Here is a 14192-nt window from a genome sequence, read left to right on the forward strand (position 1 = left end):
AAAAGAGAGAGACAGAATTGTGCAATTTAGCCATTTTCTTTCACTTAAACTATTCCCAATTGTTGTAAAAGACTCAATTCTGCATACAATGGGCTGTAACCAGCTGAAACACAACATTCACTGCTTGTATTTCCAGCAAGATAAACTGAAAAGCCTCCAATAACAAGACACCCAAGCTGATACCTTAGCATAAAACTAGTCGTAGATAGAAAAAAAAGAAAACAATGTAGGAGAGCAAGATAAACAGAAAGCACAAAAGGATAGAATAAAAATAAATTTTTATCACTAATGTATCACTATTTATCGATAATCACTATAAATAAGATAAACTAAACTCACCAGTTAAAAAAGACAAACTGTCCAAATGGATGTTTACAAATCCAGCAATTCCTCACAGTGTTTGTCCAAGAGAAAAAAAAATATTTGTCTACAAAATTTTTATACACTAACATTCACAGTTGAAAAGATTAATCACCAAGACAGCTGAGCTCTTGGGTAAGTCTGAGTGTGAGCTGGGCAGATTGATTACCACAGCTCATTACATATTCGATCACCATGACCTTTCATTTTTACTTACCGCCAACAGAAGACACATTTATTAGCACACGCCAAGCTCGGGGTGGTTTCCATGCAGCGATGGCTCTCAATTCCATAGAATGTGTGTTTGTAACAACCTCCTCTCCCTCGGAGCATCAACTATGACAAGTAAACAAATCACAATTTGAATAAAATCGTCAAAGCACAGAAACAAACCACCAAGGCATCATTTTTAAGAGAAACCATGTGTTTCGTAACCGTGAATACTCCTACTGGTATCTGCATGACACAGGAAATTTGCATCAGAGCATTTTAGTGTTTTGGCAGTGCTTTGGGTTTTTACTAAAGCCCAGTGAAATAAACCTATGATTCATTAACTCTGAAAACTCTACAGGGAGAACCACTAATGCTTTCATTTTCAAATCCATCAGACTCCTTCAAATAATATTAGTACAATAATATATAATGCTAGGAAACAGATAAAACAGACTCCTAAAAAATGGGGGCTGTCTGCCTATGCAAGCGTATCCCTGCTCTGAATAAAGAAGGATGGGTAAGGGAATGCATCCTGGAGTGTTGTTCCTTTGTTTTGTTTAGAGACAGGGTCTTGCTCTGTTCCTCAGGCTGCAGTGCAGTGGTGCAATCATAGCTCACTGCAACCTCCAACTCCTGGGTTCAAGCAATCCTCCTGCCTCAGACTCTCAAGTAGCTGGGACTATGGGTGTGAGCCACCATGCCTGGTTATTTTTTAATTTTTTGTAGAGATGAGGTCTCACTATGTTGCCCAGGCTGGTCTTGAACTCCTGGTCTCAGGCAATCCTCCCACCTCAGCCTCTCCAAATGCTAAGATTACAGTTGTGAGCAAGCCACTGTGCCCAGCCCTGGAGCATACATATTTGAGACATTGTGGAAGCAAGCAGCAGGTATACAAGAAATACATTATTCCCATTTCCAAAAAGATCACTATTTGATGATGCAAGGGATAAAAACAAATATCACGAGTCATATAAGTTGGTACATGTAGTAAGAAGGTAATCTAAAAAAATGTCTAGATCAACCAGGGTTGGAATCAAGATAATATCAAGCTTTAAAAGGTAAAATCAGATCTGTCCAGAGCTCTGGGTAAGATGAGCTTGATTTCAGTACAAGTGAAAGCAGTCAAGCCTGGGAGGAGGTTATGTCAGACAGGTAATGATTTCTCCTAAGATCAGTGGAACGGGTAGGGTACTAAAGAAGTGAAATCAATGTCATTCCCCACTGAGGGGCAAAACAGAGGAAGTCATCCAAAATAACTGATTTCGAGGCCAAGTGACTGAAATAATATGGAATTAACAATATCAACAATGAACAAGCAGAAGGAAAGTGGAGACACGAATGAGTAGCCTTTACACATGTATGGGCGGGGGGGGGGGGGGGGGTGTATGTGTGTACTACTTTTTTTTTTTTTTTTTTTGAGACAGAGTCTCACTCTGTCACCTAGGCTGGAGTGCAGTAGTGTGATCTTAACTCACTGCACCCTCTGCCTGCCAGTTCAAGTGATTCTCCTGCCTCAGCCTCCCAAGTAGCTGGGATTATAGGCATGTGGCACCACGCCCAGCTAGTATTTGTATTTTTTGTAGATACAGGGTTTTGCCATATTGGTCAGGCTGGTCTTGAACTCCTGACCTCAAGTGCTCCGCCCGCCTCGACTTCCCAAGGTACTGTTATTAATATAAGCCTGTCCACAGTGAAAGAACATTACATAAAAGTCTACTAGCTTATTTACTGTCAGTTGACCATGATGCGTTTTAACTACTTTGTTCTAATTTTAAAAAAAAAAGTTTCCCTGTCCATCTTAGTACTGCATTTGAAAAAAAGGAGTGAAGGGAAAACCTGTGCCTACAAACCTCTTCCAAGTTCCTAATAAAATGTACAAGGCAGCAAACAAAACATTCAAATCTTGTAAATAGCACTGAAAACTGAAATGTCCAACAAATGCTAGTCACAGAGTAATTTCCACAAAATCTCATGCCACTAGAGAAACAAAGTTGAAGAAATGTACACTTCAATCACTATTGATTAAGAAGTTAATACGCTTTGTTCTGAACTGCCCTATGCTCCCCTGTCTCACTCAGGTTGAAGTCCTAAACCTCAATGCAATGCAACGGCATGTGGATACAGGCTCTTTAATGAGGTATTTAAGGTTAAGTGAGGTCACGTGAGTGGGACCAGAATCTGACAGAACTACTGTCCTCATAAGAACAGGAAGAGAGACCAGAGATCTCTCTGCACATGCACAGAGGACAGATCATGTAAGAACTAGAGCCCATAAGATGGAAGAGCAACCAAGGTAGCTTCGCGAAAGGACCAGTGAGAGCTTCCCAGAGGTGTGCGGTCCAAATCCAATACTGAAGGACTAAAAGGATTTTTCAAAAGGACTCTGTAAGACACAGGCATAGAAGCATGTGAGAAGAGGACGGAATGTTTTTCGTTTTAAAAAATGATTTTTCCAAATGTTTAAGTCTGTGATCCATTTTGAATTAATTTTTATATAAGGTGTGAGGTTTAAGACACTCTTTTTTGTAATTTGTTGGGAGGAGCAGTATTTGGGTCTTTTATTTTTTTCTGTTGGTTTTGGCCTATGGATATCTAATTGCTCCAGCAGCATTTGTTGAAAATTTCAACATGGAACTTGATCTGGTTTGGCTGTGTCCCCACTCAAATCTCAACTTGAATTTATCTCCCAGAATTCCCACGTGTTGTGGGAGAGACCTGGGGAGGAACTGAATCACAGGGGCCGGTCTTTCCTGTACTATTCTTGTGATAGTGAATGAGTCTCACAAGATCCAATGGGTTTATCAGGGGATTCCACTTTTGCTTCCTCATTTTCTCTTGCCACCACCATGTAAAAAGTACCTTTTGCCTCTTGCCATGATTCTGAGGCCTCCCCAGTCATGTGAAACTGTAAGTCCAATTGAATCTCTTTTTCTTCCCAGTCTTGGGTATGTCTTTATCAGCAGCATGAAAACGGACTAATACAGAATTGCTTTTGCATTTTTGTAAAAAAACAGTTAAACATATTTTGTGAGTCTATTTCTGGGATCTCTAGTCTCTCCCTTGATTTATGTCTATCTCTCTACCAGTAGTACCACACTGTCTTGAAAACTGTGACAGCATAGTAAGCTACAAGATCAGAGTGAGCTATTCCTCCCAGTTCTTTCTTCTTTGTCGACATTGTTTAAGCTATTCTAGGGCCTGTGTCTTTCAAGTCTTGAATAAGTTTGCCTATTTCTACAAAAATCTTATTGGTATTTTTGTAAGAACTGCATTCAACCTACAGAATCAATTTGAGGAGAATTGACAGTTTATTATACTGAGTTTTCTAATCTACGAACATGGTATGTCTATTTGTTTAGATTTTCATTTATTTTTTTATCAGCATTTTTAAAATTTTCAGCATCCAGTCCTGTGTATGTTTTGTTAAATGTAAATCAAAGCATATTACTTTCATTGGAGTGACTGTAAATGAAATTTTTAATTTTGGTTTTCACATGTTCATTGTTAATATATAGAATACAGCTGGGTGCAGTGGCTCACGCCTGTAATCCCAGCACTTTGGGAGGCCGAGGCAGGTGGATCACAAGGTCAGGAGATCGAGACCATCCTGGCTAACATGGTGAAACCCCCGTCTCTACTAAAAATACAAAAATTAGCCGGGCTTGGTGGCGGGCGCCTGTAGTCCCAGCTGCTCGGGAGGCTGAGGCAGGAGAATGGTGGGAACCTGGAAGGCAGAGCTTGCAGTGAGCCAAGATTGCACCACTGCACTCCAGCCTGGGCGACAGAGCGAGACTCCGCCTCAAAAAAAAAAAAAAATACAGAATACAAGTGATTTTTGTGCTTTGCAATTGTATCCTGTGACTTTGCTGAACTCAAGTTCTAGGAAATTTATTTTTTTGTCATTTCCTTGAGATTTTCTACATAACAATCACATCACCTGCAAAACAAGACAGCTTTATTTCTGCCTTTGCAACCTGTATGCATTTTCTTTTTCTTGACTTATTTCAGTGGCTAGAATTTACAATACTATGTAAAACAGGAGTGGTGAACACAGACATACTTGTCTTGTTCCCAATCTAATGGGAAAAGCATTTACTCTTTCATATTAGGTATGATGTTAGCTGTAGGAATTTTGTAGATACTCTTTATTAATATTCCCCTATTTCTAACTTGCTAAGAGTTTTTAATGATGAAGGGTTAGACTCTGCCAAATGCTTTTTCAGAATCAATTGATATGACTGACTGATATTTTTCTTCTTAGCATGTTTGATATGGTGGATTGCTTTGGTTTTTAAATGTTGAACCTGCCTTGCATACCTGGGAAAAATTCCACTTGGTTATGGCATATAATTCTTTCTATACTTGGCTGAATTCTATTTGCTCATATCTTGTTGAGGATTTCTACATCTAAATTCCTGAGAGATTAGTCTTTAGTCCTCTTTTAGTGCATTGTCTTTGTCAGGTTTTATCAGGTTAATATTGGCCTCATAAAATGAGTTCAGAAATGTTCCCCACCTCTTGTATTTTGGGAAAGATATTAAGTAAAACTGGCATTAATTCTTCATTAAATATTTGGTAGAATTATTCAGGAAAACCATTGAAAACTAAGATTTCACTTTGGGGGGGCTTTTAATTACAAAATCAGTTTCTTCAATGATTACAGGATTATTCTGATTATATATTTTGGTTGAGTTTTGATAAGTTACAGTTTTTGAGGAACAGATGTATTTCACCTAAGTTGCCAAATTTATCAACATAAAATTGTTTGCAGCACTCCCTTATCATCTTTTCAATGGCTGCAGGACCTGTAATAATATTGTTTCATTCCTGATATTGATGACTTGAGTTTTCTTTTTTTTGAGATGGTGTCTCGCTCTGTCACCCAGGCTGGAGTGCAGTGGCACGATCTCGGCTCACTGCAAGCTCTGCCTCTTGGGTTCACGCCATTCTCCTGCCTCAGCCTCCTGAGTAGCTGGGACTACAGGCACCCACCACCAAGCCCGGCTAATTTTTTGTATTTTTAGTAGAGATGGGGTTTCATTGTATTAGTCAGGATGGTCTCGATCTCCTGACCTCATGATCCGCCCAACCTGGCCTCCCAAAGTGCTGGGATTACAGGCGTGAGCCACCGCACCCAGCCTCTTTCAAGTCTTAACTAAAGATTTATCAATTTTATTGATATTTTCAAAGAACTAGCTTTCTGTTTTATAGTGATTTTTTATTACACTATTTTCAGTTTCATTGATTTCTATTCTTACTTCACTTCCTTCCATTTTCTTTTTTTTTTTTACTTGGCTCTTCTTTTCTGTTTCTTGAGGTAGGAAGGAACTTAGATTGCTGATTTGAGACCTTTCCTCATTTCTAATGTAAGAATTTAATGTTGTAAATTTTCTTCTGAGAACTGCTTGAGCTGCATCCTACACATACGTTTAATTTTCATTTCCATTAATTCTATGTTGGTTTTTTTTTTTTTTTTGAGACAAGGTCTCAGTTTGTCACCCATCATAGCTCACTGTAGCCTCAAACTCCTGGACTCAAATGATCCTCCCACCACAGCCTCCCAAGTAGCTGGGACTACAAGACACGTGCCTGAACACCTGGTGGGGGGGTGGGTGTGTGTATAATTTTTTTTTGAGATGGGGTCTTGCTATATTGCCCAGGCTGGTCTCAAACTCCTGGCTTCAAGTCATCCTCCTGCCCTGGCTCCCAATGTGCTGGAATTACAGGCATGAGCCACCATGGACAGTCCCTATGTATTTTTTAAGGTTTCCTTTAAGACTTTCTCTGTGACCCATGGCTTATTTAGGAATGTAGTGCTTAACATACGCAAGCTTAAAGACCTTCCTTTTTTCTTTCTGTTATTGATTTCTAGCTTGAATCCATTACAATCAGAGAACACACTATGTGATATAGAGTATTTTAAATGTCTTAGGTTGGTTTGTTCTCTGGCCTAGGCACAGTCTAGCTTAGTGAATGCACTACAGGCACCTTAAAAAACATGTATTCTGCTGCTGTTGAGAAGTATGTTCTAAATATGTCATATAAATACTGTTAACTATTGTTCAGATTTTCTATATTCTTGATGATTTTCAGTCTACTAGTTCTAGCATTTACTGAGAGGAGCTTTTGAAGCCCACAACCATAACTATGGCTCTGTTTTAAATTTCTCTATTCAACTCTATTCATTTTTCTTTGAGGTATTTTGAGGCTTTAATGTTTGGTGTGCACTCATTTCATCATTATGAAATGTCCCTCTTTGTTTCTAGTAATTATCTTTGCTCTGAAGTGTACTTGGTCTGATATTAATACAGGCACTCCTGTTTTCGGGATTACAGTTTGCATGTTATATTTTCTCTATCAATTTACTCAACCTACTTACGTCATTGAATTTGAAGTGAATGTTCTTGTAAACATCATATATTTGGGTCATTTTTTTCATCCACTCTGCCAATCTCTAACGTTTGATTAGAGAATTTGGAATATTTACATTTAAAGTACTTACCAATGTATTAGCACTTAATAAGTCTAATTTTTTGTTGTTGTTTTGTTTCTTTCCTCTGTGTCTCATTCATTACCCTTTTCTTGACTTCCTGCAGGTTATTTAAACAACTTTAGGATTCCGTCTTATCTTGCATTTCTGAATTCATCTCTTTCTACAGTTATTGTAGTGCTTATTCTGGGTATTAATTACAATATACATACATGACTTATCAGGCTGCTGCGATCAACATTTCACCACTTCAAGTGAAGTGTTGAAATATCACTTCCACTTAGGCTCCTTTAATTTTCCTCTTTTTAAATATCATCGTCTTACTAAATAGTGTTGCAATTTTTGCTTCAATCATCAAATATGATTTATAAAACTCCTGAGGAAAATGATCATCTATAATATGACCTCACATTTCTGCTCTTTCCATTGTTCTTTTTCCCTTTGGATGCTCCAAGATTCTTTCTTTTATCATTGAATTCAGGTTTCTGTTTTGTTTTTTGAAGCAGAGTCTTGCTCTATCACCCAGGCTAGAGTGCAGTGGTGCAATCTCGGCTCACAGCAACCTCTGCCTCTTGGGTTCAAGTGATTCTCCTGCCTCAGCCACCTGAGTAGCTGGGATAACAGGCATGCACCACCACACCTGGTTAATTTTTGTATTTTTAGTAGAGACAGGGTTTCACCATGTTGGCCTGGCTGGTCTCGAACTCCTGACCTCAAGTAATTGGCCCACCTCAGCCTCCCAAAGTGCTGGGATTACAGGCGTGAGCCACTGCACCCAGCCCTGAATTCAGCACGAAGAACTTTCTTTAGCCAATATTTAAGGGCATGTCTGCTAGCAAAAAATTCTTTCCATTTTCCTTCATCTGATAATGCCATTATTCATCCTTCATCCTTAAACAATATTTTGCTGCATATGAAACTCAAAGTTCATCGTTCTTTTCTTTCAACACTTGAAATCCTATTGTGCTACTCCCTTCTTGCTTCCATGGTTTCAGATGAGAAACGTGCTGTCATTCAAATTGGTGCTACCTTATAGGTAATAGATTGTTTCACTCAAGCTGCTTTACATATTTTTTCCTTTTTCAGTTTTTAGATCATTAGTTATATAAACTATTGGTATGGATTCTTTTGGTTTTATCCTGTTTGGGGTTCCCTCAAATTCATGAAGCAGTAGGTTGATGTCTTTCATCAAATTTGGGCCACTTTCAACCAATTATTTCTTCAAATACTCTTTCAGCACCACTCATGAAATTTCACTCTCCTTCTGCAACTCTGATGACATAAATATTGGATCTCTTACCACAAATTAAGCATCCCTTATCCAAAATGCTTGGGACCAGTAGTGTTTCAGATTTCAAATATTTTCAGATATTTGAATATTTGCAATATACTTACTGGTTGTGCATCTTTAATCCAAAAATCCGACATCCAAAACGTTCCAATGAGTATTTCCTTTGATCATCATGTCAGTGCTCAAAACATTTTGAATTCTGAAGCATTTCTGACTTCAGATGTGTAAATTAGGGATACTCAGCCTAAAATGCCATGCAATCTCTAAGGCTGTACTTAATGTTCTTTTCCAGTCTACTTTTGTCTATGTTGTTCAGATTGGGTAAATTCCTTTTTTTTTTTTTTTTTTTTTTTGAAACAGAGTCTAGCTCTGTCACCCAGGCTGAAATGCAGTGGTATGATCTTGGTTCACTGAAACCTCCACCTCCTGGGTTCAAGCAATTCTCCTACCTCAGCCTCCCAAGTAGCTGGGATCACAGGCGTGCGTCAGCACGCCCAGCTAATTTTTGTATTTTTAGTGGAGATGGGGTTTCACCATGTTGGCCAGGCTCGTCTTGAACTCCTGACCTCAGGTGATCCACCCGCCTCGGCCTCCTAAAGTGCTAGGACTACATGCATGAGCCATCACACTCGGCACAGATTGGGTAAATTCTCTTGTTCTGTCCTGTTCACCAATCGTGCTATTGATCTGTTAAGGTCACTGATTCTATCTTGTCATCTCCACTTGACTACTGAGCCCATCAATCAGAGATATCTTTATTTCTCTTACTGTACGTCTCAATTTTAAAATTCCCTCTTGTTTCTTTTATAACTTCTATGTCTTTGCTGAGATTTCTTTTTCATTTGTTTCAAGACAATTTGTAACTGATGGCTGAAGCATTTTCATGACAGCTACTTCAAAATCTTTGTCAGTTAATTCCATCATTTGACTTATCTGGTGTTGCTGTCAGTTGATTATTCTTATTCAAGGTATGATTTTCGTGTTCCTTGGTATGGCAAGAGATGTTTTGTTGTGTCCTAGACATTCTGTCTATTATGTTGGAAATTCTAGACCCTGGTTCATTCATTCTTTTATTTTAGTACATTATTTCAATTTAGCATGCAAGTCCTGGCCTACTTCTGTGTGCTATGGCTCCAATGGCAGTTTAATTTTCAGAGCCTTTGCAGTGTAATTTTTCTTAGAGTCCCATTGCTCCCTGCTGGAACTATCTGAGGGGGAGGGAGGGGCTCCTCCAGACTGGCCCACTGGGAGTCTCTCAGTGGAGAAGGAGAATGTCAGGCCAGCCGAGACTTCCAAGGCCAGACTGCTTTTGTGGCAGCTTGTCTGGCCTATGCCCTCTGGCAGCCCCAGTATCTCTGGGTAGAGAGGGAAGTCTCAGACCCACAAGGACAAAGAGGGTCCCCCAGCTGGGCCACTTGTGGTGGTGGGGTCCCTCTTGCTAGTGCCACCCAGCCAACATCGTATCTCTTGGTGGGGAAGAGAGTCTCAGGCCCAGCAGGGATCGACAGCATTTCACAGGCCAGGCCACTTGAGGGGGCTGCAGGCTGGGGAGAAGGATCATGTCTCTCTAATTAATATACAGTGACAGAAAGCAAATCAGTGGTTTCCAGGAAGTAAAGAGAAATCTGGATTATAAAGTAAGAACAAGGAAATTTTTGTATTTTGGAAATACAAAACATTCTGTATTAAGGAAATATTATCTTAACTATGGTGATAGTTTCACAGGCATATACATGTATAAAAACTTATCAGGCAGAGCAGGGTGGCTCAAGCCTGTAATCCCAACACTTTGGGAGCCCGAGGCAGGTGGATCACTTGAGGTGAAGAGTTCGAGACCACTCTGGCCAACATGGTGAAACCCTGTCTCTAATAAAAATTAAAAAATTAGCCGGGCATGGTGGCAGAAGCGTGTAATCCCAACTACTCGGGAGGCTGAGGCAGAAGAATCTCTTGAACCTAGGAGACAAAGGTAGCAGTGAGCCAAGATTGCACCACCACACTCCAGCCTGGGCAACAGAATGAGACTCCGTCTCAAAAGAAAAAAAAAAAAAAACTCATCAACTTGTACACTTTAAATATGTACAGTTTCTCATATGTCAATTATACAGCAATAAAACTGAAAACATTTTAAAATTTAAAAATAAGACACAGGAATCCGCTGAAAAATGTCCCACAGCCAAAGTGTGAAAATTTGATGATCAAAACAGAAAATAACTGTAATGGATGGAGTTGATGAAAATGCATCATTACATTCAAAAATGAGGGAAAAAGTCACCATTTGAAGCTTCAAGTAAAACAACTCCTACTTTCAAAATTGGTAATTTAAGAGAAAATAAATCAGGCATTTATCATGCCATATCAATAGGAACTGTATTTCAGAGTAACTAAATATTCTTGGTTGATTAAAAAAAAAAGAAAGAAGAGCTCGCCTTTACAGAATAATGCTAGCTAGTAAATGCAGAATAAACGACAGAATTAAAAATATGATTTTACAAACTCTAATTAGATATTATTTCAGGGAAGTATTAGTATTATCAACTGGTGGGATTTTTTTTAAGACAAACATTCGCTTAATGGTTGACAGAAAACTAGATGTTATAATAATTCCATAATAAAGTTCTAAAGACATAGAAGAAAGCATAACTGAACAAAGGAAGCAGTAGAGTATCATTACCGTGTTTCAACTGTCAATATTAGCATCGCAAATGGTGGGCTGACCAGCAAAAAGACTATGACTCGCTGAAGGCTCAGATGATCATTAGCAATTTTTTTTTTTTTTTTGAGACAGAGTCTTGCTCTGTTGCCCAGCCTGGAGTGCAGTGGCACAATCTTAGCTCACTGCAACCTCTGCCGCCTGCGTTCAAGCGATTCTCCTGCCTCAGCCTCCAGAGTAGCTGGGATTACAGGTGTGTGCCACCACGCCTGGCTAATTTTTGTATTTTTAGTAGAGACGGGGTTTCAGCACCTTGGCCAGGCTGGTCTTGAACTCCTGACCTCGTGATCCACCCATCTCAGCCTCCCAAAGTGCTGAGATTACAGGTGTGAGCCACTGCGTCCGGCCCAATCATTAGCAATTTTAGAAATAAAGTATATTTTAATTAATTATGATTTTTTAAATTACATTTTTTTTTAGACATAATGCTATTGCATACTTAACAGACTATGGTATAGTGTAAACCTGACTTTTATAGGCAATGGGAAACCAAAACATTTGTGTGGCTCACTTTACTGTGATATTTGCTTCATTGCAGTGGTCTGGAACAAAACCTGAAATATCTCCAAGGTACGCCTGTCATTTGTTGGCATGCTAGCCCTACTTCAATAAGGGTTATTTCCCTCTCTTATCACATATAAACAAGCCTGTCTTGATATTCTTGTAAAAAAATAATAACAATAACTGCTAGTCCCTCTACTTCTGTTGTTTGGTTTTTTGTTTGTTGTTTGTTTTGGTTTTGAGATGGAGTCTCACTCTGTTGCCCAGGCTGGAGTGTGGTGGCGCGATCTCGGCTCACTGCAACCTCCGCCTCCTGGGTTCAAGCAATTCTTCTGCCTCAGCCTCCTGAGTGGCTGGGACTACAGGTGCCCCCCGCCACCACGTCTGGCTAATTCTTCTATTTTTAATAGAGATAGGGTTTTACCATATTGGCCAGGCTGGTCTCGAACTCCTGACTTCGGGATCTGCCCACCTCGGCCTCCCACAGTGCTGGGATTACAGGCATGAGCCACTGCACCAGGCGTGTTTTTTTTGTTTGAGACAGAATCTTGCTCTGTCGCCCAGGCTGGAATGCAGTGATGCAATCTTAGCTCACTGCTACCTCCGTCTCCCAGGTTCAAGCAATTCTCATGCCTCAGCCCCAACAAGTAGCCGAGACTACAAGCACATGCCACCATGTCTGGCTAATTTTTATATTTTTTGAAGAGATGGGGTTTCATCATGTTTGCCAGGCTGGTCTCCAACTCCTGACCTCATGTATCCACTTGCCTTGGCCTCCCCAAGTACTGGGACTACAGGTGTGAGCCACTGCAGCCAGCCACTTTACCTCTGTTAAAGCTAAACTTACCCATTATAAGATGGTGCAAATAGCTAACTGCTTCCTGACACCTTCTAATGTAGTAATGCCAGACTATGTTTGTACAGAAATACATAATATTTAATATAAAGGACTTCCCTTTTTCTCTCATTATCTTATAGTTTGGGCAAAACACAAATTTTGTAAAATTATGTATGTGATATTATATTATCCATAAATTTACTTTAACAATAGTATAGAGTATGGTATAAACAAAAGGCACTGAGTCTGATATTACTGAAAATCACTATATTGGAAAGAAGAAACTTGGGATATGCGAAGTATTAAAAATAAATAAAATAAAGTGACAGGGTTTAGCACATTGCTATCAAGAGTAGATGGAGTAACAGAAGTGTCATCTGGCGGGGCACAGTGGCTCACACCTGTAATCTCAGCATTTAGAGAGGCCAAGGCAGGTGGATCACTTGAGTGCAGGAGTTCAAGACCAGCCTGGGCAACATAAGGAGACCCTGTCTACAGAAAAATTTAAAAATTAGCCAAGCATCGTGGTGTGCACCTATAGTCCCAGCTACTCAGGAGGCTGAGTTGGGAGGATCACTTGAGCCAGGGAAGTCAAGGCTGCAGTGAGCCATGACTGCATTACTGCACTCCAGCCTGGCCGGGCGTGATGGCTCATGCCTGTAATCCCAGCACTTTGGGAGGCAAAGGTGGGCAGATCATGAGAGTCCAGGAGTTCAAGACCAGCCTGGGAGACATGGTGAAACCCCCATCTCTATAAAAAATACAAATGTTAGCCAGGCGTGGTGGTGCATGCCTATAATCGCAGCTACTCCAGGTGGATCACTTAAGCCTGGGAGGCTGAGGCTGCAATGAGCCGAGATCGTGCCACTGCACTCCGGCCTGGGCGACAGAGTGAGCCTGTCTCAAACTGAAAAAGAAGGGAAGTGTCATCTGTCAGAATATTCCTGCCCCATAGGATAAAGCCAGAGGAAAAGGAGTGAAAAACAGGAAGAAGAGTTTCTCAAATATCCACAAATAATAGCAACAGGCCTGTGGAGCAGATTGTACTAAAAAGATTCAACAGAGAAATCTGGAGAATGTTATTTTGACAATGGCAGAGGCTAAGAATCGGGTTCTTTATTAGGAAGGACCACCAAGGTAAATGAAGTATCAAGCAAAGATCAGGTGTGGATTGTGAAAATGGGCAGGGGCAGTCCAGGAGAAAAATAAAGACAAAGGGATGTTTCCTGCAAAGCCCAAGAGGGCACAATGGAAAAGGCTGGCACAGGGAGAGACAGGGCTCACACTGGAAGGAGCATGTAGAAATGGAGAGCGAAACATAGTCAGCAGAAGGGAACAGAAGTATCAACCCAGGATAGAAATGTTTAAGAACAGTAATAAAGAATGTAAAAAGTCAAGCATGGTTGGAGAAGAAAAGTTGGTTTAATTAGAACTGCCAGTTTATTATTTTTTTATTTTATTTTATTTTATTTTTTGAGAAGGATCCTGGCTCTGTCGCCCAGTCTGGAATGCGGTGGCACAATCTCAGCTCACTGCAACCTCCGCCTCCCGGGTTCAAGCGATTCTCCCGCCTCAGCCTCCCAAGTAGCTGGGATTACAGGCATGCGCCACCATGCCCAGTTAATTTTTTTTTTTTTAGTAGAGACGGGATTTCACCACATTGGTCAGGCTGGTCTCGAACTCCTGACCTCAGGTGATCTGCCTGCCTCGGCCTCCCAAAGTGCTGGAATTACAGGTGTGAGCCACGACACCCGGCCTAGTACCGTCAGATTTGAGCTAACCAATA

The 14192-nt window shown here is 40.3% G+C and overlaps 1 protein-coding gene across 1 annotated transcript in view; it reads right to left on the reverse strand.

Moving 5' to 3' along the window:
• Positions 1 to 14192, reverse strand: part of LOC129534728 (S-adenosyl-L-methionine-dependent tRNA 4-demethylwyosine synthase TYW1B) — a 269648-nt gene that overhangs the window by 177047 nt on the left and 78409 nt on the right. Inside the window, 2 exon segments of the mRNA XM_055392702.2 lie at positions 578 to 645; positions 647 to 696. Of these exon segments, the coding sequence (XP_055248677.1) occupies positions 578 to 645; positions 647 to 696 (118 nt within the window).

Source organism: Gorilla gorilla, chromosome 6 (assembly GCF_029281585.2).
Source record: "Gorilla gorilla gorilla isolate KB3781 chromosome 6, NHGRI_mGorGor1-v2.1_pri, whole genome shotgun sequence".
NCBI lineage: Eukaryota > Metazoa > Chordata > Mammalia > Primates > Hominidae > Gorilla > Gorilla gorilla.